General features: G+C 43.4%; 2 protein-coding genes across 3 annotated transcripts; one reads left to right on the top strand and one right to left on the bottom strand.

The window, feature by feature from the left end:
* Nucleotides 1-397: 397 nt before the first annotated feature.
* LOC124647155 lies at nt 398-2,241 on the bottom strand. The gene is made up of 2 exons (XM_047187133.1): nt 2,109-2,241; nt 398-1,543 (listed from the first exon to the last, which is right to left on the bottom strand). Exons 1-2 carry the CDS (start codon nt 2,239-2,241, stop codon nt 453-455), a joined length of 1,224 nt encoding a protein of 407 aa, XP_047043089.1. The 3' UTR covers nt 398-452.
* Nucleotides 1,920-4,749, top strand: LOC124708658. 2 transcript variants are annotated; one of them, XM_047240332.1, is made up of 5 exons: nt 1,920-2,045; nt 2,126-2,489; nt 3,056-3,142; nt 3,785-4,061; nt 4,409-4,749. In XM_047240332.1, exons 2-4 carry the CDS (start codon nt 2,240-2,242, stop codon nt 4,054-4,056), a joined length of 609 nt encoding a protein of 202 aa, XP_047096288.1. In that variant the 5' UTR covers nt 1,920-2,045; nt 2,126-2,239; the 3' UTR covers nt 4,057-4,061; nt 4,409-4,749. The 2 variants fall into 2 exon arrangements, with proteins under 2 accessions (XP_047096288.1, XP_047096287.1); XM_047240331.1 differs by lacking the exon at nt 1,920-2,045 and having other exon boundaries at nt 2,076-2,489.
* The last annotated feature ends 21,502 nt before the right edge of the window (nt 4,750-26,251 follow it).

The following is a 26,251-nucleotide window of genomic DNA, read 5'->3' as shown; positions in this document are numbered from 1 at the left end:
ATACATAATGAGAAGAAATTGCATTGTTTGTATGGTGGGTGTGCTTACGCAGTCACTCGAAGTAGACAACCCATTACAGTTTTCTTCTTCTTAACAGCAAGCGAACATGTTCTAAATTTGCTGTTTTTGTTCAGACTTGAGGGACGAGGATTTTTCATGAGAACAAAAATAATTGCAGGGTAGTGGTAGTCCTATGTCTTAATGCACGCGGTAGCTAGTTGTTAAATAAGCTAAAAAAAAAAATCTAGCTACATACACAAATAATTACAGACACCGAGCATGAATGACCCGTACGTAATGGGATCAGATCAGATAGAGTTTCATACGACTACTAAACTGTGATGCTTGTAGCTAGGTAGCTGCAGCAACTTGCTGATCCTCTCAAATCTTCTTGGAAACTAATTAGACTAAGCAATTAAATACGGTAGTGGAGAAAAGCTGTGAAATCAGTACTAGGTAGAACTGCCGGCCGGGGACTGCAAGGTTGCAGGGATCTGGGCTGTATTCACCGGCTGCATCTCCACGCCGCTGTCACCTTCGACGGCGAGCTGTTGGTACTGTCCGACGTGGTTGAGGTGGACCGTGTCGACGACCTCGTGGTGGTGGTTCTTGCACACTAGGTACACCACCGGCTGCGCCACCAGCGTCAGCACAAGCACCGCCCACAGAGCCACGGCCATGGCCGCCCCTGCCACCACCTGGAACCAGATGCCGTGGTTCCACGCGTCGTCAAGCACCAGCGAACTGAAGAATATCTGCAAAGCCACGAAGCAGCCGTCGAGCGGGACGAAGATGGCCGCCGCCGCCCAAAACTTTCCGGCGAGGAGCTTATGGCTTTTGCGCACGGCGCCAAAGAGGAAGGCGTCCTCGAGAACCGCCACTGCGCAAGTGATGTGGGAAACCACGGCAAAGTACGCTCCACCGGCGAGGAACGCGGCGCCACCGAGCAGCTGCAGCGCCAGGACGACGACCCCGTCGTAAGCGTGAAGCTGCGGAAGCTCGAGCCATGCGAGGGCGGAGAAGCAGATGTACAAGAGGGCAACGGGAACCACGAAGATGAATATGGGGATGAGCCGCGAGAGGGGCGCACGGGGGAGAAGGCTGAGGATACTGTTGGAGGCGGCGGAGTCGCCGTCGGTGCAGTAAAGGGTGGCCACGCGGAACAGGTAGACAGCGGTGCAGGTGAGCGAGAACAGTAAGAGGACGGACATACAAACGGTCTCGGAGAGGAAGCAGCCGACCACGCCGGCGACTAGACGAATGAGGTTGGAACCGTCGTCTCTGTCGATAAGGGAGGAGACGGCCTGGTTGACGGTGATGTGCGCGAGCAAGAGACCGGAGAGAATGGCGGCGAGGACGACGCCCGAGCCGCCCTTCGAGTTGGGGAGGGTGACGTGGAGGAGCACTCGGTAGGTCTCGCTGCAGATGCCGGCGAACCCGAGGGCCCCAAGATCCTGCTGCTCCGGTTCCCACTCCATTGATGCAGCACGGAAAGGTGGTTGTGGCCTTGTGGTGAAGGAACTTGAGATAGCACGAGCGCACACTGCACTTGAGAGGAATGCAAGGGGGAAGTAGGAATGCTTGCAGCTCGCTGACTGGTCTCTAGCAAGCCGAAGATAAAGTGTTCATGCGGTTGGGGAAGGGAACGCTAGCATCTACATGGATTACATAACCACATTTTTCGAGTTTTACTCACAAATTGAAAAGATTGGATCATGTTCCTACATAACGTTTTGGGAAAAACGAACATTTTATGTGGCTATGTAAAAAAGGTAAATAAATATCTCGTGAATAGTCATGTTCGAGCATGAAATTTTTTCTTTTTTATACTGGACGTAAACAATATTAATTGTTTTTTCATGAAAATTTGTGTATGAACATATATGGAATGTCTTCGAATTTCGGCCCGAAAAATCGAATTTCGTCCGAAATTCGTCCATTTCGTTTGGGCCCGGAATCTGTACGATCCGCTCAAATAAATTCGGCCCGTTTTGAATTTGCAGCCCGGCCCAAGGTCAAGAATAGTCCAGAGATAACCCCAGGAGGTATAAAAGGTCGAATTGGGTGCTTCCTAACCCTAATTTTCATTTTCCCCATTTGCCTCTCACCTGTGCGGCGGCTGCAGGCAACCAAGAGAGTGAGGCGGGGGCAGCGCCGCCTCCGCCCGTAGCCATCCTTCTCCCCGAGCATCCACCACTCGCCAACCTTCTCCTCCATCCACTCCCTCCCATCCACGGCCATGGAACGTGCAGGCTTCCTCAACGGCGGTCGTTCAGCCATTGACTGGTTCGGTAGTGGCACCTCCACCATGGAGCACGACTGCACGCGATCGTTGCGGGGGAATCGGGGCTCAGGCGGCGACCGGGTCGACGGCGGCAGTAGCATGGAGCGCAGCCACACGCGGCCGATGGTGGGGCTGGGCTCAGGCAACGCCACTGCTCCAGACGCAAGCAATGGCTCTGGAGTTGCACGTCCGCATGCTGGGCAAGGTGAGAATGAGAAGTAGCGTACCAGTACAATGCATGCTTAATTAGAGTTTGTGGTAGTTTAGATTTTGTAGCTAACTTGTGTAGTCCATCACACAAATACGTAGCAGCCCATCACAGAGAAGATTCATGTGCAAACAGTGTTGTGTATGGGGACTAATAACACCATTGGCATATATGGAATAGAAGAACAGGAGTACATGATAATCAGTTATATTTAGTTAATGTCTTCTAAAACCAGGACATAGTTAACTCTATGCTATATATAAATGGACGCAGAATCTTTGATGCTAGATCAATGGTATATTGGTATAGCTATTTTTCAGAGTATTATATGTGGCTCTGAAAGCACCAAAATAAACTTAGATGCTCGTCCAGTGCTCTGATATCTTGTGTGTTAGTGTGTACTACTATAAGTTTTGATCGATCATGCTTATTTGTATGATGGCATGAATGTATAAATTGATTGTACTAGCTTTTGTTGATAGATTATCTATATTATACATTTCTGTTCAACAAGTGTATGCATCTGGCTGTTAGCTCCTAAAATATATTTACATTTTTTACAGATAAAGAAAGGAGGAGCAATGGCAACCCTGGTGATGAAGATGTTGTGATGGTGAATGATTCACCAACAACAGAGGCAACCTGGAAAGGTCCATACATTGTTAACTTCTTGCACTCTGTTAACTGGTGCTTAATTCGTTTTTGATGCATATTATGATGCTTTTATTTATAGAGATAAATTTATTAATTATGGCTACTCCATTGCCAGTTCGTTTTTGATATCATATTCTATTTTACAAGTTATTACTTGTTACTTGTTAATTAAGTCCAGTTGTGCTTAATTCCGTTTCTTACACCTTGCTATCTTTTAACAAATGTTATGCTAGTTCATATGTCTACTACATGGTTAATTCGTTTTTGATATCATATTCTGTTTTACAAGTTATTACTTGTTACTTGTTAATTAAGTCCAGTTGTTCTTAATTCTGTTTCTTACACTTTGCTATCTTTTAACAAATGGTATGCTAGTTCATTATGTCTATCTACATGGTTAATTCGTTTTTGACATCATAATCTGTTTTACTTGTTATTATGATGCATCAAGAGTTAATAGATGTGTTGTTTCTGTTTACTCCTAGTTCATTCTGTTTTCATTTGATATTAACATGCATTTAGAGGTACTGTATTAATTCTTTTTCTTACGCCTCGCTATCTTTTATGAGATGTTATATATGTTAGTTCATTGTGTTAACTCTTTTATAATCGTAATTCATTCTTTTTTTTAAATGTAGGACTTCTAAACAATGACATCTATCATATCTGGAATCATGGCCCAAAGATTGGTGGGGGCTTTGATTGCCGGTATTGCCGCCTAAAGAGTAGAGGAGGTGCAACCCGCTTTAGGGAGCACCTTGCTGGTATACCAGGTGATGTCAGGGAGTGCCCAAATGTTCCAAGGAATGTTCGTGCTGCAATGAGGGAGTCCCGGGATGTGACAATGCTGAGGTCTGCCCGGCTTAGGAAAGTCAAGAAGGTCAAGAACGTCAGCAGCCTCTACAAATAAGATAGGTACATTTTTTATTCTGGTTGCCAATGATAATTTTTTTAATAATTTACACCATCTATTTCTGTTGCATGATTGCATCCTCTTGAACGAAAATAAAATCTGGTAATAGATTGTTCAAGATGATACATAAACTATGCAAAAAATGTTAACCATAATCCCATTGTGTCCACTTTGTCTCCTAACATGTAATAGAAACGGGTATGCACTTCCATATTGTCACTGAAAATAACAAGACTTGTATGTAAATGTATGATTGCTTCATTATATTCTCTGGAACACATTTAAGCTTGTATATTCACAGTGGTACCACATTACCTTTCATGATATGTGTTTTTCTTTAAATTGCAAGGTTAAGAAGCCTGGGAGCAAAGCTATGTTGCTGTTTCATGCAAGATGCGTGTGAGTTCATATTCTCGTTTTGGGACAGTTGAAGAATGTTTTGGGGCAGTGTAAGAACGTGAAGTCAAAATGAGTTCATGTTCTCGTTTTGGGGCCAGTATGATTGGACTTTGAAGTGCCCGGTTGTAGTATAGATTGTGATTCTGAACTGTCTGTTAACTAGCCTAGCCTACTGTTGGACTAATATGTTGTGATGGTTAATATCGGCTATTGTTGAACTGTGGTTCTTATGTTGTTATTTTTGGGCACTGTTGATCAAATGCTCTTATCTGATGGATAGATTCTGCCGTATGATTCATGTGTGTTTATTTTGCTACAGAAGTGCTGTGCATCATTGTTCTTGATTATTTCATATTTTTTTGTCAAATTTCGTCCATTTTTCGTTCATTTTTCGTCCATTTTTCGTCCCAGATTTCAAAATTTGGTTTGTTGATTTCGTCCGGCATTTTCCGAAATTTTTCCGAAAAAACGAATTTCGCCCATTTCGCCCAGGGGCGGTAAATTTTGCAAAACGAAATCCGAAACCTTGGCGCACACTGCACTTGAGAGGAATGCAAGGGGGAAGTAGGAATGCTTGCAGCTCGCTGACTGGTCTCTAGCAAGCCGAAGATAAAGTGTTCATGCGGTTGGGGAAGGGAACGCTAGCATCTACATGGATTACATAACCACATTTTTCGAGTTTTACTCACAAATTGAAAAGATTGGATCATGTTCCTACATAACGTTTTGGGAAAAACGAACATTTTATGTGGCTATGTAAAAAAGGTAAATAAATATCTCGTGAATAGTCATGTTCGAGCATGAAATTTTTTCTTTTTTATACTGGACGTAAACAATATTAATTGTTTTTTCATGAAAATTTGTGTATGAACATATATGGAATGTCTATATGTACACACACAATTTTATTTTAGAATTTTATTTGTATTTTAAATTGTGTTTTCACACAATGGGAGCCGAAATGAGTATCCCAACAATATTGTGCTCTTTTGTGGAACAGTGATGCTTCAGTACTAGAGAAGATATGTTTTTTCAAATTAGATCAAATCTACTAATCCCTCCATTGGCTAATTTAAGGTCTTTTCGTTTTCTTCCTGAATGCACATTTCTGGATGGGTTTCATTATGTACGTTAACTCGTTTTCGTCAGTATCCAGTCTATTTTGGAATGTTTAAAAGGTTTTATATTAGTGAACTGACTAACTATATGTTAATTTTTACTCGCAAATAAACTATATGTTAATTTTAGCGAGAAGAGATGGTGTGTGTTACTACTACTATCTGCCATGTTCGGTCACTGATACAGATTGACCTCTTTCGAGCCTCCACGATTCCCCTGGTGACTCCTGGCTTGCATGTGACGACCTCAAGCTTCGATTCTGATAATGGGTGGTCCGATCTTCTCAGTAAGCATGATGATGATGATGATCACGGGATGAACACAGCGGAGATATCACCATGATGAAGTGGATGATAATTTGTATGACGCAACGAAGTCTCTCGATTGGTCCATGTCGCCAATGCAACAGCTCTCAACCCTGCAAGATATTCGCAACTCCATACACTTGCGCACGTAGCCGCCGACCACGAGCGGTAAGTTGCAATCATCTAATCCCAATGAAACAGCAGATCACACAAGACTTTTAGTAACAAACACCAAATCTATGCAATATGGTATATGAATTCGATAGAGTTGCAAAGCAATCAACTACGAACTAGGTTTTATCTTAAACGTGGTCTAAACCTAATTGGGGGCGTCATGGACACTTATATAGGGGTTCAGGACGACCAGGGGTCGAAATGATACATTAAAAACCGACCCAGATTGGATTTGGTCGAGACAGACTCGGACTTGGCCGGCGTGGGCGCCGGTCGACCGGGCCTGGGACCGGGCAGGCTGGTTTCAACCGGGCCTGGCACCGGGTGGTGACCGGGCTAGGGGTCCATGGTCCCTGGATGTTGCCCGGTGTGCACCGGCTAAGGATCCGGTCGGCGCCGGGCTAACCCGGCGTGGCGTCCGGTTGGACCAGGCTGGGGATCGGGCGCGCCGGCCGGTCAGACCGGGCTTAACGTCGGCCTGGACTTCGTCTTCCTCCCTCGCGCATGCCTCCCTCTCCTCCCTCGCGCGTCCATGGGATGTCTTCATGTCCAGCTTCACGTCCAGCTTCTTGTCCAGCTGCTCCTCTCCTTCTCGTGCGATGCTTGCTCCCTCTTCGTACGTGATCATACATAAGTAAAAGGACTTAGGCAGTATAAAGTTCTCATCGATCAAAATATCACTTAGGAACAAGTTTACCTGATGTTTGAGTAGCTTCGCACGAGTTCTTCTCATAGGTCCAATCCTAACTTCATCTTGCAATGACGGAGTTAGTAATGTAGTAGGGATGTCCTCATAAGATTCCCACCCTTCGCGATTGCAACAAGAGAGTGCAGATCTATCCAAAAGGAGCTCTCCAACGGAAATTGGGCGAGGGCACACAAGAACATGCATGACTGAGTTCATTGACCTTTGGAACATCTTGTTGGCGGTGCAGCTACAACCACGGACGGATATCATGTCTTTGTGTTGGATGTCGTCGTGAATCTACGCAGCCTCGTCCGCCTACAGATGCAAATTCGTAGGACCTCATTCTCGGTTTGGGACAAAGAAAATTTGGAATTCTCATGCAAAATAACCAAAATGCAAATTCTTCGCATGGGTAGGGGTGGGAACCTGTAGCGGATAGTCCATATTACCTGACATTCGTATTCCGGAAATCTCAACATGGTCATGGTAATGGCGTATCAAAAACAAAATGAAAATGGATATGAAAAATATCCATATTTAGCTAATTTTAGTAATTCAATCCAGGTGTCGCAGTTATCCAACATAAAAACACTTACAATCGGCCAAATGTATCTCTATGATTGAACTCGAAAATACCTATTTATCTCTAATCGTTGACTCACAACAAGACACAAGTCTATTGTTTCATTACTCGTATCCGTTCCAAATTGAAAAAACATCTGATCTGAATCCATATTCGATTAGCACCGCTCCACATTCGTATTCAACAATATATGTATCCGTTTTGGAAATATGCCAACAGATATGGAGTCCATGCATGCATGCACTGCTGAAATTTCCATTGGCTATATATGTACCAGTTTATTACCCTCAAGTTTTTCACATTATCTTTTCAGACTGGAATCGATGATGGAGTGCCACAAATGGAAAGCGCGTATGTAGTAAGTAGCCCCCCGTCCTTTATGAACTTCAAAAGATGCATCAACCAAGGAAACTTGAGGGTGGCTTCACCGTCGTGGTTTCCCCTGATCGACCTTTTTGCCGTTTGAGTCGATATATCGGGCTGGACGCTACGCGCCGGTGATGCTTCCCACCGTTTCCAGAATGGGAGCCCGGCTAAACCATAGCTTCGTGTCTAGCCACGACTGGCCGGACATCACGCTCTTCTCCACTTTGGTTTTTGGTACGTACGTGGAACGAATCAATTCTTCTTCTTCCGAGCAACTGTTGCTTAGCTTTTGGAAGCCCAACGGCAATATGTAATTTTAAATGATTACCAGAGATCAGCAGCTGCAAAAGTAAAATTTCAAAGGCCTATACGATTCCGAAAAAGATGGAACGTGAGTTTTACGGCTAGTGTAAGGAAAACAGTTTTAGTGCTTAAAGTTTTGATTTTTCTCTCGAAGCACTAACATGTCCATTCTTGGTAAAAGAACTGCAATATGGTAAATGTTTCATTTTTTACTAAATTTAAAATGTACGTGTGTTTAATTCATCTATAGAAAAATAATTTTCTGTAATATCTTAATTTTCTACCAACATGTACACACAAATATTAAGTATTCGAGGCCCCTATTAGTGTATAAAACCTCCTGTCTTTAGACATACGCATGGGCAAACGATCTCACTATCTATATACATATAACTACATCAAATGTTATTAATCAACATTAATCTGCAATAATCTTTTCTACTGACGGCGAGAGGGGCCTCACCTGTGCGACCCGTCTCCCTCCGTTCTTCTCTGCCCAGCTCCATCTCTCATGGTTGCCACCTAGCAGCTAGGCTCTACGACCCATACTGCCCGCTGCTTTCGGAAGCGACGGTGCTGGGATAAGCTATGCCCTTGCCACAGATTTGGTGGGACCCATCTATGAACTGAGAAAAGGAGGAGGAAAGGTGGCGGAGGGGATGAGTGTGAGGCGGACCAAACGGAGTTTCCTGTCAAGCTGGAGGAGAAGCACGGGTGAAGATGCATTGAGTTGATATCTCTGCCATTCCGCTTTGTGTTCGATGCAATATTTGTTGATTCGTTTGAACAACGACTTCTTCATTCTATTGTCGGACAGGATTGGGGAGCTGGCACGCCGCATGCGCCATGGGCGTGGAGCTGAACCTGCATCTCCATGGTCGGCAAGTAGAATTTGTTTCATGCTCACGCTCTCCTACAAGTAGCCGAAACCAAAATCTCATCAGACCGACTACCCAACGAAACACCTAGACTACTCAAATTTGAAGAAATACGAGAATCTGAAAAAAAAATTAAACGACTTGACTGGTTGGTGCGTGAAGATGGACAATATGATTCTGCAAGTGACTTTGATGACGATACATTAGCCCTTATTGTTGCACGTGATGGTGCCAATTCTGATTCTGAGAGAGAGATGAAGGTAATGGAAGCTGACACTACTGATCAGTAGAAGAGCTTAGTTGCACAACCTATGTTGAGCGTGCAATTGAGCAAATCTGAGCATGATCAACGCACCAATTTGTTTCAAACAAGAGGCGTTGTAAAAGAGCGAGCTATACGGATCATCATTGATGGAGGGAGTTGCAATAATCTGGCTAGCGTTGACATGGTGGAGAAGCTTTCTCTACCTACGAGACAGCGCACACATCCATATTGTATTCAATGGTTTGAGAGCTCTCGGAAGCTCAAGGTAACAAGAACTACACATGTGCATTTTACTATTGGTACATATTCTGATTTTGTTGATTGTGATGTTGTACCTATGCAAGCTTGTTCTTTGTTACTTGGTAGATCTTGGCAATTTGATAGAGAATCTGTTCATAATGGTAAAATTAATCAGTATTCTCTTATGCATGATGGAAAGAAAATTGGTCTCAAACCTATGACTCCTGAATAAATATTAAAAGATGATCTTGCTAGAGCTAGTAGAGTAAAAAACGAGGAGAAACATAAGAGTGAAAATCAGATTGTTGCTGCAGATTTTGTGCCACATAAGACTAATACTAAATCTGATTCGAATCATGCTATTAAAATTCGTTTGAAAAATACTTGTTTGCTTGCTAGCAAATCTGATATTGCTGAACTTGATGTGAATACTACTCAATGCTATGCTACTATTTCCAAAGAAGTTATGTTTTCATTTGAGGATATGCCTACTTTGCCAACTGCGGTTGCTAACCTTTTGCAGGAATTCATTCATGTGTTCCCTCAAGATGTTCCACCTGGATTACCACCTATTCGTGGGATAGAACACCAAATTGACTTGATTTCAGGAGCTTCGATGTCCAATCGTGCATAATATATTACCATTCCTGAAGAGACCAAAGAGATTCAGCGACAAATTCGGGTTCTCCAAGATAAAGGTTACATTCGTGAGTCTCTTAGCCATGTGTTGTTCCTATTATCTTGGTAGCTAAGAAAGTTGGTTCTTCATGCATGTGTACTGATTGTAGACCTATTAATAATAGGGCTTTCTATTTTTGTGCCCTCGGTTCCTTATGTACTCAATTTTCTCCAACTCCTTAGTTTTTCCTGAGTTTTCCCCAGGCCTTTGTCTGAAACCCGCAGAAGGAGGTCGGACGGTAGGATTCTCGTTTAGTTGACCGTTCCGTGCTGACGTGTGGGGCCGCGTCACGTGGGGCTGGTAGAATGGGACCGCGTGGGACATGACGAGACCACGTTTGGTTGTACGTGAGCAGGAGCTGGGTTCTGTCTCTCTCGGCTCAAATTGGCATAGCCCTTTTAAGAGCACCTTTTCCCCTTTTTTCTCTCTTTCTTTTTTCACCAAACTATTATCAAATCTAGAGAAGCTTTCATTTCTGTTTTTCTTCAATTATTTGTTCCTTTTTGGCCCTCGTTTTTTGCTAAATATGGCAGCAAATCTAGTACTTCCTCTGGTCCATATTAATGACCTCACCAAACTTGGTTCATATGTACTCCCTGCGTGCATGTATATAAGATGTTTTGGTTTTTTCTTTAATTCATATACTTTAGTTTGTATCTAGTCTAGATTTTAGTGTGTAGGTTCACTCTTTTTAATTTGAATGCAATCCACTCTAAAACATCTAACCAATTCAGGGTGCCCAACAATCAAGTATAGTACAATAGGAATAGATAATAGGTAGATAATAAGCTGCATACAACAGCCAAAATAAGGTTCTTAGGTTCTTGACAACACAAACATATTAACAACAACAAAATAAAAAGCTGCTTTGCAGTAGCAGCACAGGTCCTGGACTACGCCTACTCCATCTGGCTCCTCCTCCAGTTCTTGCTCCCCTGTCCCTTGATCTTGGGCACCTTGGCCTTGAGCGGAGGCATGCTCCCGGCGGCGATCTCGACCAGCTGGAAGTTGCGGAGGTGAATGCCGAGCGCCTTGTGCTTGGCGCGGAAGGAGTAGACGTTCAACATCGAGCCGACCTTGGGGAAGGTCCTTCCGATGTCCTCGGCATGCGTGAGGAGGCAGTTGAAGTCGATGCCGCCGAGTCTCCTAGTGCAGAAGGGGCACTTGTAGACACCTTTGGCGAAGTAGGAGGCGAACTGGCCGACCTGCAGCCTCCGCAGTACCTGCTAAGTCTTGGTGTGCTATTCCTCCTCGTCGCTGCCGATGTTGCTGCCAGACACCTGATCCATATCACACGGTAAGCATGAGTGAATGAGTTGCAACATAACAAAGTTAGGAAAAACAGAGGCAGCCTCAGTTAGATTGAACACAATTATATATCTACAGGGATGAGGTTAGCGAACCAAATCTCATGCACAATAGATTTGTACACAGCAATGGCTCGCTGAACCCGCTCTGTACAAATTTGTGCCCAACGATTCATCATAGGCAAAGAAACAAATTCCAGATCTGAATAAATTAACCGAACGATCGAACCCCAAATCTTAACTGATTGAGATCACATGATTACTTGCATAAATTAACCGAACGGCCGAACCCCAAATCTTAACTGATTGAGATCCCATGATTACTTGCATAACTCAAGAAGGGATCGAATCAAAATGGAATAAAATCGGCGCAAATATTAACCCAATACTCATCCTACCGACAGATCAGCAAATAATCATGAAACCAGCAAAAATAGGGTTGAAAAAGCAAGGGGAGGGGAACAACAAGGGAGAAAATCGTAGTTACCTCGTTCCAAGGGTCTTCCATGCAGGTGTCGTAGGGGTTCGGCGGACAGTCGTACGGCACCACCTCGTAGGGGTCCCAGCCCGGCGGGATCTGACCGCCACCGGCGGCAGCCTCCGATGCACCGGTGGGAGCCGCCAATGCACCGGAGGCGGTGACGGTCGTAGAGGGGACGGCGCCGAAGACGGAGGCGTTGTGCTTAGTAGGGACGGCGTCGAGGATGGAGGACAGATTTGCATTCCTTGTCCATCGCCAGCAGAGGAGAGGGAGCGGGGAGAGGGAGAGGGATTTTTGCTTTGGAGAAGATGATGGGACGTGAGAGGCGGTGTTGCGTGAGGGAGTGAGAGTGACAGTGAGATAGTGGGAGGAGGCGAGCAGGGACAGGCGTCTATAAAGGCTAGGGGTCGTAAATGCCACCCGCGTCCTACGCGTGCACGGTTGCACGTCTGCACGCCTTCTACTTCTGTACCGCGACACGCATCCACGATTGCACGTTGCACCGCGACCCGCGTCCTACGCGTCAACAATTGCACGTCTTCCACTTCTGCACCACAACACGCGTCCTCGATTCTAACCCTCGAAATTTAGTTATACTCAGGTATACCCTCGAGTCTTATACTAGCATTTTTTGTGTGTTCAGTTTTCTCCTTGAGTGCTAATACTGGCTAGTGCAATATACTCAGTTTTACCCTCAAGTGGTTGGTCAACAGAGAGTCAACAAATGGGATTAAGCTATCTAATTGAGTCATTTCATGCGCAAAAAATTCCAAAAAAGATAAAACCATATTGGCACTTACTCATGGAGTCTTCTTACGCGACCTACCACCTTGGGAACCATAACAATCATAGATAAATCAAGTTTTACCACAAATTGCCACTTCTCAAATCACCTAGTAGCTATGAAGGCGCATGGCTTTCCACAATAAGCCCTTTCCAAAACAGCTTTCCCCAAAATATAATTTGTCTAAATGACGCCACAATTTTCACACCCATGTATATTTGTATTGCAAATAGTTTGAGGTAGGCCAAGATGGGTTTCATTGTACAAAACACGTATTTTCCATTTTTTACATCTCATATTTGAATCCCTTAGTCTGTTTACTACTCACGTGCCCTTGGTTTTTTGATACTACTCAGTTTTGCCCTCTCCCTTCACAAATTCTTACAGGGGACGTCCAACCTTGCCCTGATTGGTCTAGCCCTTCTCACGCGGATTGTGCCCGCCGACCGTTGATCGTATGATCTAACGGGCATGATAACCCCTTTATCTCTCTGATCGGAGCCACCACCCTCTCTCTCTCTCTCTATCGGCGGCTATCTTCCACCTTCTATCTGTATTATTTTTCACAGGCTAAAAATTATAAACTCTTGTAGGCATTCCTTTTCTTTTAGGGAATATAGTTTGGTAGTTTTGGTTATTTGAAATGTCCCAGAAGTGGTATAATTTTGGTACAAACACGAGGCATACATATTTGTGGGATTTCGGTGAATGGATTATTTATCACCCCTCTAACAATTATCAACTTTCTTTAGCATTCCTTTTCTTTTAGGGAATATAGTTTTCGTAATTTGAAACGGCCCAAAAGTGGTATAATTTTGGTATAAACATGAGGCATACACATTTATCACCCCTCTAACAATTATCAACTTATCATTCCTTTTCCTTTAGGGAATATAGTTTTTGTAATATGAAATGGCCCAAAAGTGGTATAATTTTGGTATAAACATGAGGCATACATATTTGGCATATTTGTGGGATTTCGGTGAATGGATTATTTATCACCCCTCTAACAATTATCAAATTTCTTTAGCATTCCTTTTCTTTTAGGTAATATAGTTTGGGATATAGTTTTGGTAATTTCAAACATCGCAAAAGTAGTATAATTTTGGTATAAACATGAGGCATACATATTTGTGGGATTTCGGTGAATGCACTATTTGTCACCCCTCTAACAATTATCAAATATCTTTAGCATTCCTTTTCTTTTAAGGATTATAGTTTTGGTAATTTGCAACGGCCCAAAAGTAGTATAATTTTGGTATAAACATGAGACATACATATTTGTGGGATTTCGGTGAATGGATTATTTATCACCCCTCTAACAATTATCAACTATCTTTAGCATTCCTTTTCTTTTAGGGAATATAGTTTGGGATATAGTTTTGGTAATTTCAAACGTCCCAAAAGTGGTATAATTTTTGGTATAAACATGAGGCATACATATTTGTGGGATTTCGGTGATGCATTATTTGTCACCCCTCTAACAATTATCAACTATCTTTAGCATTCCTTTTGTTTTAGGGATTATAGTGTTGGTTATTTGAAACGCCCCAAAAGTGGTATAATTTTGGTATAAACGTGAGACATACATATTTGTGGGATTTCGGTGAATGCATTATTTGTCACGCCTCTAACAATTATCAACTATCTTTAGCATTCCTATATTCCCTAACACGTATTTTTTTTTGGTAATTTCGGTGAATGCACACACTAACTTTGAAAACAACTACAAGTACATGTAACTGAATAATGGATTTGTAACAAGGGATCCCTTGTAGGCTTGTAACAACTTCTAGCGCCTGATGAGCAATGGTAAGAATCTGATCGTAATTATAAAACAACAAAAAAAAACCAGCCATCAGATTAGCTTGCTTCTTCAACTCGATCAGCTGCCTTAACTGCTAGTTCATTTTCTTCAGTTCTCCCTTCAATTCCACCAGTTCTGCATTGGGAGCATTAGGCATAATCGGAAGGGTCCTAATCGGAACGGCTCCTCTCTCCGCCACATTCTCTATAGAAAGTCCCCCGTCACAAATTGCGCTCCCCAATAGCGCCAATTGATTCCTGCAATTGAAGCCTCTGAACGTACACATCGATCCACTCAAAATGCGTGCATTTCTTCAGGATCTGAAAACAACAACGTGAACCCTAAATCCCAAATTCGAGGAAATAACAAGAAAATCGAGAGAAAAAAGAGCAATTGGAGCGAGATCTAACCTTATACCCATCTCTATATGGAAAGCTCTCGCATGCAAGGTACTCACGTCCACGGTTGCCATTGTCATCCGTCTTATAGATCAACCGCTTCAGAGGCTCCTTGCGTGGGCAGTCAGGGCATCTTGTCAAAGGCACGGGTCCATACTGCGTCCATGAAGAATGGGAGGTCGAAGAGAAACTAGACATCACCCGCCTGCCGGAGAAGGGCTGCTGCTGGTGGAGAAGAAGAACAATGGGGCGTGGGCAAAGAAAGGGGAAGCAATGGCACGGGCACGGGCGCGGGGCTGGCTTGGGCTCCCATTTTGCAACGGTCACCTGGGTAAGCTGTGGGTCCGGCGCGCTAGCATGGAAAAGTTGTGGGTCCCACCATAATATGGATACGTGGAGACGTGTCCACGGTGGGGCACCAATAGCGGCCCTACTAACGGTCAACTTAACGGGATTCCCCCCGTTCGAGCTCCTTCTGCGGGTTTCAGACAAGGCCTGGGGAAAACTGAGGAAAAACTAAGAAGCTGGGGAAAACTGAGCACAACTAAGGACCCGAGGGCACAGAAATAGAAAACCCTTAATAATATTACCATTCGATACCATCATCCAATACCTCGTTTAGATGATATGGTTGATGAATTGAGTGGTTCTATTATGTACTCTAAAGTTGATTTGCTTAGTGGTTACCACCAGATTCATATGCAATTAGGAGATGAATGGAAAACAGCGTTTAAAAATAAGTTTGATTTAAATGAGTGGTTAGTAATGCCTTTTGGTTTAACTAATGCATCTAGTACTTTCATGAGACTGATGAACGAAGTTTTACGTGCATTTAGTGGACATTTTGTGGTGGTGTACTTTGATGATATTCTGATTTATAGCAAATTTTTGGAGGATCATTTGGATCATTTATGTGCTATTTTCAATGTTTTACGTGATACACGTTTGTATGGTAATCTTGAGAAGTGCACCTTTTGCACCAATCGTGTTGCGTTTCTTGGGTATGTTGTTACTGCACATGGAATTGAAGTTGACCCAGCCAAGATTGAGGCAATTGAGAGTTGGCCGCAGCCCAATACGGTCACGCAAGTGAGGAGTTTTCTTGGCCTCGCTAGTTTTTACAGGCGCTTTGTGAAAGATTTTGGATCCATTGCTGCGCCGCTGAATTACCTTACCAAGAAGGATGTGCCATTTGTGTGGGGCGATGCACAACAAGAAGCCTTCATGATTCCGAAAGATAAGTTAACACATGCTCCATTACTCCAACTTCCTGATTTCAATAAGACTTTTGAGCTAGAATGTGATGCTAGTGGAATTGGTTTGGGAGGTGTGTTATTACAAGAGGGCAAACCCGTTGCATATTTTAGTGAGAAATTGAGTGGGCCTAGTCTGAACTATTGTACTTATGATAAAAAATTATATGTGCTGGTTCGGACATTAGAAACTTGGTAACATTATTTATGGCCTAAAGAATTTTTTATACATTCTGATCCTGAATCTTTGAAGCATATTCGTAGTCAAGCTGAGCTGAATCGCCGCCATGCGAAGTGGGTTGAATTTATTGAGTCTTTTCCTTATGTTATCAAACAGAAAAAGGGTAAAGATAATGTTATTGCTGATGCTTTGTCGCGCCGTTATACTATGCTATCTCAACTTGACTTCAAGATTTTTGGATTGGAAACTATAAAGGAACAATACTTTCATGATGTTGATTTTAAAGATGCGTTGCTGAATTGTAGAGATGGTAGAACATGGAACAAATTCGTCCCCGATGATGGATTTGTGTTCCGTGCTAACAAGTTATGCATCCCAGATAGTTCCGTTCGTCTTTTGTTGTTGGAGGAGGCGCATGTAGGAGGATTGATGGGTCACTTTGGTGTGAAGAAGACGGAGGATGTACTTGTTGCACACTTCTTCTGGCCGCGTATGCGTCGAGATGTTGAGAGATTTGTGACACGCTGCACTACATGTCAAAAAGCTAAGTCTCGATTAAATCCACGTGGTTTATATATGCCTCTTCCTATTCCTAGTGTACCTTGGGAGGATATTTCTATGGATTTCGTTTTGGGTTTACCTCATACACAGAAGGGGAGGGATAGTATCTTTGTTGTTGTGGATCGGTTTTCTAACATGGCACACTTTATTCCATGCCACAAGACTGATGATGCTACACATATTGTTGATTTGTTCTTTCGCGAAATTATTCGTTTACATTTTGTGCCAAATACTATTGTTTCTGATCGTGATACTAAGTTTCTTAGCCACTTTTGGAGATGTTTATGAGCTAAGTTGGGAACTAAATTGCTGTTTAGTACTACATGTCATCCCCAAACTGATGGACAAAATAAAGTAGTAAATAGAACATTGTCTACTATGTTGCGGGATGTTTTGAAGAAGAACTTAAAGTTGTGGGAAAAATGTTTACCTCATGTTGAATTTTCTTACAATCGTTCGCTGCATTCTACCACTAAGATGTGTCCATTTGACATCATGTATGGTTTTGTTCCACATGCACCTATTGATTTATTGCCTTTACCATCTTCTGTGAAAAATAATTTGGATGCTACACAACGTGCTGAATTAATATTACAATTACATGAGACTACTAAAGACAACATAGCACGCATGAATGCTAAGTATAAAAATGATGGGGATAGAGGAAGAAAGCATGTTGTGTTTGATGTTGGTGATCTTGTTTGGTTGCATTTGCGCAAAGATCGTTTTCCAGAATTGCACAAGTCTAAACTAATGCCACGCGCTGCTGGTCCTTTTAAGGTGTTGAGAAAATAAATGATAATGCATATAAACTTGAGCTTCCTCCAGAATTGGGTCCCGTTAGTTCTACATTTAATATTGCAGATTTGAAGCCTTACTTTGGTGAAAAAGAGGAGCTTTCGTCGAGGACGACTTCAATTCAAAAAGGGGGGCATGATGAGGACATCCCATCTATTGATACAACCGCTGTACCTACAGCCACACAAATACAAGGACCAATCACTCGAGGTCGTGGCAAACAACTTAACTATCAAGTACTTTCGTTTCTTGGAACTATTCCTCACATACATGAGAATATGATGCTGCCTAAATCAGATATGTTTGTTACTCTTAGGAATGTTGGACCTAGCATGGATGAGAAGGACAAGCATTGGAGCATGATCACACATGGAGAAGATGGCAGCAAGCATTTGAAGATTGAAGAGGACGACACAAGTGGGGATTTCAGAACTTTGAAGCCACCATAAGAAGAGATGAAGACACGGACGAAATATAGAGTTTTCTACTTCATAATTTCGTCCATAGCATAATATGGTGCTGTGTCACCTTTAGTTTTGGGTCAGGCCCATGTCATTTTCGCAGGAATTAAGTCAGCCACTTTTTAGAGTCCGTATTAAGGGAGAAAGGCCTTCTAGGGTTTGGTTCGGCCACCATACGTATGGCTGGCGGAAACCCCACATTTTCCTCCTTTAAATACCCCCTTAACCATCATGTTTAGTCTCGGATTTTGATTAGATTAAAAGTTAGCCAATTGCTGCAACTTCGTGTACTTCTTTTGAGGCCAACGCCCAGAACAAGATCGAATATTCGGAATCCCACCATTATCAATCAAGCTTTCATCTTTATCTGCAATATTCTGATTGCATCTTTAGTTCTTACTTGTTCTCGATTTCAGGTAGGAATTAAGACCTTCTGGTCAGGCGATTGCAAGATCAGTAACTCCCGGAGATTATCCTAGCGATTGCATTAGCGCACGAGCTCTACGTGTAGTCGGATCGTCAAGCACGAACTCCACCAACAAATCGATCTATCTTCATCTCATCGAAAGATCGGACACCTTTGCCCTATCATATATGGTGTATAGTTTTTCCGAAAAAAGCTCCAAAAGATAAGGTGTATTGCATAGAACCACTCATTTTGACATTTTTTTATAGATTTGCTTGCATTTTTTTAGCTCATGCAAACTCCTATATTTTCTCAAAGCATAATTCAGTGGTAATCTTGCCCAAAACTCATGTAACTTGCCCTCAATATGTGTTTCTTAATTTATGTGCCAAAAACTATGCACCCTATATCTAGAAACGAAGGGAGTATAGTAAATATGCAGCTTTTGGTTCTGATAGGATTTTTTTTGCCTTTTCAAGTTAGCCATTGGGTCTGTGTGATATCTTTTCTTATATTTTTATGTTCAATAAATTCACACCGTTGCTTCATAAATTTGGCCTGTGGGAATAACAGAATCATGTCGTAGAGTTAATTTTCATACCGTAGCTAGGTGATCAAGTTTTATTTGGACCCATGTCGTCCCAATTACTTTATATGTTTATCTCTTTGTGGAGAAGTAAAGTAAAGCCGTGTGAGAATTAAGAGAAAGATTACGTTTAAAATTGTTTAGAAACTGTGAGATGGCCGAAGAGCTTGTAAATAAAAGGAATTTGTGTGCATGCATGACGTTGTTCTGACGTATGTGCAATAATCAACCAAGCACACACGTTATTCGTTTCACATGTTTTGCTCAGCCAGCTAGCGCAGCGAGCGAGAGCAGCCTCTCTTCCCGTTTGCACCGGAATGGAATGGCTATGCACATGGGTCTCTGGACAAGCTATGCCGGTCTCCAGTCGGAGGACGCGCACGATAGAACTTGCACGGCAATGTAAATGCTCGCCATCCTCTCCTGTCATTTCTGTCCATGCCGGCCTCTTGACCTGATGCGCGCCTTGACGCGTTGAGGCCTATACGCATGCCGCATGCGTGTATAATACCTTATAAACATTTTATTAAGAAAATCTCATAATAAATTGTTTTTATACTGCATGAACATATAATTCTCTCACATGGACATTTTTCAATCCCTCTAACAGTTATTTTGAAGTACTCAGCATTTTCTAAACCTCGTGAACATTTTTTGGCTGCACAGAGAATTTTTTAACATCATGAACTTTTTTGAACTGCAACCATATTTCTTTACACGTGTAGCTAACAATTACTTTGTACCACGTGATAATTTTAAAACCCCATGAAGGTTTTTTTACTACACTTATTTATCAAGCCTCACAAATAAACATTTTTCTATCCCCGCACGAAAATTTTGAGCTATATGCAGATTTTTCTTACCAACTCGAACATTGTTAAACCACAGGAAGTTTTTTTTTTTAGCTTTGTGAACATATTTTCAAACTCCATGATATTTCGCTTCGTTAGTTCCCTGTGCGACCAGATATTTACTTTCAACTTACAAGTCGAAGATATTTACATTCGTCATGTCTAAGAGGACGTACATACAAGATAAAGATATTTGATTTTGCAATGTCTAAGACGCACAAACATACGCATACCAAGCCAGACTGGTAATTCATAAACAGAGTTCCACAGGTAGCAATCCAATCGCACACACAGAGACATACCAAACAGACCTGGTATGTTGGTAATAATTCACAAACAGAGTTTCACAGGTAGCAATCCAAACATACACACGTAGTGACATACACAAGATCTTGTCCTGTCGTAGGCTAGCCAGGAAGAAAGACAAGATAAGCTGCAACGATCGAGGCATTATTATGAGAGTAGTAGAAGAAGCTAGTGATCGAGGCAGGCTGCAGCTTGACTCCACCTCCACCCTTTGTCGCCCTCGACGCCGAACCGCCGGTTCCGGCAGGTGTGGTGGTGGACCGGTAGCGAACTAAGATGGGCGGTACGTGTTGCAGCAGACCTGGTGGATCACTTGCTGCAACACCAACGGCACCGCCACCACCATACACAGCAGCACGGTGTCCATCCTCTGCGACGGTAAGGCCTTACGCACGGCCATGGTAAAGGACATGATGTCGAGCAGAACGGAGACGAGAGCTGCTGCGCAAATTTTGGCACCATGGGTGAGAGTGAGCCTCGTGCTCACGTCGCCGACGCCATTGGCGGTGACGTCCTCGACGAGAGGGACCACCAGGCGGTAGACCGCGGTGCGGCACAGGTGCGCGGCGCCGCCCAGAAACATCAGCAGCAGGTCGAACTCGCCCGGAAGATCTAGCAGCCGGAAGGCGGGCCAGAAGACCGCGACGTAGGCTCCGACGATGGCGATCGCCTTGAAGAAGGTAGGCACGATCCGCTTGCGCAGGTCCTCCAAGACAGCCATGGCGCGCGCTCGGGAGTTGTCGTAGTAGAGGACGAAGATGAATAGCATGCACCGGATGCTGAGAAAATTGGTGAAAACGGCATGGAGGAAGACGAGAATGAAGGCCGGTGAGAAGAGGAGACCGACAAGGCCGCCGGTGCCAGGGACGACAACACGGGAGAAGATATTGCGCCATATGGCGACCATGGAGAGCAGAAATGCGGCGTTGCTGTAGACGCCAAGGCCGTAGAGGATGGCCTCGTTCAGGAACAGCTGGGAGCCGAAGCATACGCCGTACCACTCCATTGGCATTGAGGTAGCTAGCTGCTAGCAGGGTGTTTCGACTTTGAAGGAACAGCTAGGGAAGAAGATGAAGGTTTTGCTAGGGAAGGGCGAAATGGCAAGAGGAAACTTGGTCTTTTAGGATGCAGCTACCTCTCCCTCCGTGTCTTAATATAAGACGTTTAAGATTTCGTGTTCATTATTTTTCACGTTCCCAAAATTTCTGAGTATCCCGTTTTACCCCTCTCTCACGGACGTCGCACGGAGTACGGACACGGCTCGCTCGCGTCCCCAATCCCATGTCCCATCCCCTTGCTGATTCCCCACTCCCCACTCCCCTCTGCTCGCTCGCCTCTCTCCCATGTCGCCGCCTCCACCTCTGCCGGCATCTTCATCTCGCGCCTACGGCTGGACTTACGTGCCCATCTTTTTACCTTGGCTGAAGATTTTCACGGCTCGGCCCGAGTTGAGCTCGGCTAGCGGAAGAGGCAGACCAAGTCGAGCCCATTTTTCTTGACTGCCGCGGGCCTTTGACTCGTCATCGGCTCAGCTAAGTCCAGCCCGTTAGATCGTGATACTTTTTTTTTGGAATTGATTCAGTGTAAATTCACTACGGGAAAATGTCAATTGCCGTGTTGCCAAATTATTGCCGTGTGCCCTACAGCTTAGAAGATGGTAAAGTTAAACTCTGCCGTGTGCAGTGTAAAAAGAATACGACAAAGATCTAAGACACGGAAAAACTGGAAAAAGGAACACGGCAAAAAAAAGAGCACGACAAAGATCTAAAAAAGAACACGGCAGAAAAAGGAATACAGTGAACCCCGGAGGAGGCACACGGCAAAGACCTGGAGCACGGCAAAGGCCTGTACACGTGGCTCTGGCAGCCTCTCAAAGGGACACACAGCAAAGCTCCCTTCTCCCGCGCACACCCCCTCCTCCCGCAAACTTTTCCCGCTCGAAGGAGCAAGTCCGCAGCATTTTGGCGCGAAACCTTCGCCGCGTGCAAATTGATAAGGAACATGGCAAAGATACCTTTGCCGTGTGTACCTTGGCTTGGAAGACCGCAATAATACCTTTGCCGTGTGCAAATTGAGAAAGAACATGGAAAAAGTCCCATTTCTCTCTTCTTTCCAGCCGTTCCTTTCCTGCCGTTTCAGGACTCCCCCTCCCTATATATACCCATGTTTCGGGTAGTTCTCCTCCACAGCCACCAACACTTCTCTCTCCAGCACCACCACCGACAATTCTCCTCCAAACACCACCTGTGAAGGCTTCATTCTCTGCAACCGTCGAGATGCCTCCTCGTCCCCGTACCAACCATATCAACATAGGCTTCACAGGCGTCCGTTTGCGTCCTAGGGGGCGTTTCACGGCTGAAATCTCCGCATCCAGAGTGCGTGTGTGGCTCGGCACCTTCAACAGTAAGGAGGAGGCTGCTCGTGCATATGATGCTGCGGTGTGGAGGTTTGCCCGACCGCGCCACCACATGAACTTCCCGGAGGTAAGTTCTTTTCCTATGTACGATTTCAGATCAGAATTAGCTGGTAAATGTAGTGCCTTCTTGTGTTATCTTGCACACTCAGTGAGCATAAGTCGATATGTTATAATCTGAATAGTGGATTTCCAGATTTTTGTGAAGTGATAAAATGATTTTTTTAGTCTACATGCTCTCATCTTTAGAGTTATCACACAGACTAGGTTGATAAAACTTCCGTTTTCGGCTCAAATTTATGTTCATCACTATCGTACACTTTTGTTTGTCGACTAGCATTCAACGATTTGCAGCAGCACGCTAGGGCCAGCAGATATCTGAATATCTCCGTCCTCACAGATCGTGGCATGCATCCACTCCTTCACAAGAATGGAGTGACATGCATGGGGCCACGCCCACGTTACGTTGCCAAGCTTAGTTAGAGGATGCATGAAGAGAGATGAAGGCATGGAGACGTGAGGGTGTTGACCGGCCGGACCCGGACCTCACGCTCTTCTCCACTATGGTTTTTGGTGGAACCGTACGTGAAAGGTTGCAGGAATCAAGTCTCTTCTTCTTTCTTTTAGAGTTACTCTTGTTTATCTTTTTAAAGCAGAAAGCCAATATGAAAACCTGAATGTGTACTTGAAAGCTAGCAAAAGTAAATTCCGAACTTATTAAACACGAGTTTTCCAGCTTGTGTGAGAATAAATTGTTGATTTTACATTTTTCTTTTGTAGAGCATAGGAATTTTATTTTCTTCCAAGCACATAAAATAACCGATTATAATCCATCAACACATGGGAAGACATGAACATACAACACTGACATGTTTAAATATTTCCCATTATTTTAAAACATTTCAAATATATTTTGTTAGTCTACTCCTCATCACGAGAGCACACAGTGCCATTTCGCCTCTCTCTAATGTGCAATGTGGTCGTCTAGAGCTCGATTGTTTTGCCTTCTTAACTTTTTGTATATCTATAAAGGAAAATTAGCCAATAGACCAGGTTTAGCCAAGTCGGAAAAGATCCCAATTAGAGGACTTTCTGTAATAACATCATGTGATAGCATGTCTGTCACACCCAATCCAATTTAGGCCCATTGAGCTAGTCGTACTTTTGTCCCACAAGTCAAAAACTTTGTATATACAAAAGAATGTTTTCTGATGCATATGCTTTTCTTTGCAGTGACGCCTATGTTTGTTGTGTGTTGAGTTTATTGTGGTCTTGGGTCCTTGGGTTCAAAATGTTATGCACCTTGAAGCTCTGACGATACATCTTTTATTAACTAACTTTATTGCAAGGGATGAGTGTATTGCAAATAAATTAGTTTAGTGCCACCTGCATTGCATATATATTTGGTCTTTGTTATTTCTTTGTGGGATATTTGGAAGAGTGTTGAGGTGTAAATCAAATAATAATATAGTTACTAACTATATAACTTTTGGTTCTGATAGGAGTTCGTGGTTTTCAAGTTAGTCCTTTTGTCTGTGTGATATGTTTACTTATATTATTATGTTCCATAAATTCAGATCGTTGCTTTAAAAATGTCGTGTGTGGGAATAACAGAATCATCTCGTAAAACTTTTATACCTGTAGCAAGGTGCACAAGTATTTGGACCCCTATCGTCTCAATTATTTGGTTATATGTTTGTCTCTTGGGTGAAGTAGGGTGCAGCCGTGTGAGAATTAAGACAAAGATTAAGTTTAAAGATGTCTAGAAACAATGAGATGGCCGAAGCTTGTAAAGATAAGGAATTTGTGTGCATGCATGACTTTTTTTCGCAGTCGCGATGTATGTGCACTAGTGGAAAACAGGCCTTTTGATCCGGGTGGTTAGGGCCTTTTGTCGCGGGCGGCCAGCCGCGACAAGCAAGGCGCGATAAAAGGGTGGCCTTTTATCCCGGGTCACTTACGACCCGCGACATAAGGTCCACCACGTGGCAGCCGCCTGGCGCGCAGGGCACAGGCCCTTTGTCGCGGGCGGTATTACCACCCGCGACAAAAGGCCCTATACGTGGCGCACGCACAACGCTGCTGCTTTAGGGTTTGAGGGGTGCAGCACCCCTCCCCCCGCCACCGACCGCCTGTTATATCATTTTTTTCGTTCGAAAATAAAAGTTGCATATATTTGTACGCTACTAGAAATTGTACACGTTCATTCAATATATATATATATAGATCGATCAAACAAATGTTGGAAGCAAAAGTCGATTCCTCTTTACATGTAGCCCTTACATATATATATACATTTAGCTCACGATCGACAAGCGGTAGTAACGACCGTCTATTTGGAGGTAGAGCATCTATTTGGACTAAACAAGCCTTTGTTGTTTAGTACATCTTTAATCAAAAGTCCCGCCAGTTCCTCCGCGATTCCTAGTGCGTGTTCCTTTGGTTGGAGTCTGTCCCGCATGAAGTCGACCTATATACGAAAATGAGATGAGTATGACTATATCAGTCTTGATAACGAAATATTGATGATAATAAATAAAGTTGTGAATGTTATTGCTTACGTTGAATTTATTATTGTTCTGCTTCTCGGTGGTTAACATGCGAATGGACTCGCAAACGTAGTATCCACATAGATTCGTCCCTTGTGGCTCGCTGGGGGCACGGTACGGGAGTAAATGTTAGCTTCTCTGCCCGGGTTTCGTTCTTACGATGTCTCTTGAAAGCGGTCCAAGCCCTGCCAGTGCAAAAGAATGATTGAATGAGTGGATAATTAATTGATATCTCACAAATGATAAAGCGCGGCGATGAAGGAAATTACACTTGGAGCAACTTCGCAAGTCCCGAAACCCGTCCACGCCTCTACTCGGTGGGTCTTTTACCTCAACTATTCCCTTATCAGAGTTGAATGTCTAGTAGAATCCAGTGGAAGCTGCACATGTTATGCATATACGTCAGGAATTACACTTAACATCGAGTAAGAAAAATTGAATGTGCATAAAGATCATTAAGACTCTCACTCGTAGTTGTAAGGAAACAATATTGAATCACAGAAATATTGCTCCCCCAAAAACCTTAGTAGGTTTCCCCCCGTTTCGTGGGCACTAAACTTTACCGTTTGAACATGTACTTTATCTGGGTCAATAAACCCAATATTGATAATATTATTACTTTTGCATTCACTGATCTTCAGTCTGCATAAGAGAACACATAAGATATAATGAGTATATATATGCAATGAAAACGAACATGAACTGAATGAAAATGAACTTATATGTAGTTAACAACTTACAAGCAATAGCAACTCATGAGAGATTTGTCGAGGGCATCTAGATTGAATAACTGCCGGAGTTCATTCATCTCAATATGGATCTCCTCCTTTCGGTAGTAATATTCCCATGGTATACTCGCCACGATGAACCTTATGTTCTCCTTGCATGCATCAAGGTACCACCGATGCAAATTCCGCATATGTGTTGGCAGTTTAAGCAGTCTGCTCCAGTGCTGACCAAGTCGGCCCCGTAGACAAATTTAGGAGCTATATCAGCAGTGGGTACTGCAGCATCTGCTGCAGACATCAATTCCTCCACGGTAACGTCACAT

Source organism: Lolium rigidum, chromosome 4 (genome assembly GCF_022539505.1).
Source record: "Lolium rigidum isolate FL_2022 chromosome 4, APGP_CSIRO_Lrig_0.1, whole genome shotgun sequence".
NCBI lineage: Eukaryota > Viridiplantae > Streptophyta > Magnoliopsida > Poales > Poaceae > Lolium > Lolium rigidum.
The sequence above is the reverse complement of the archived record's forward strand: the minus strand, read 5'-3'. Positions and strand labels throughout refer to the sequence as shown.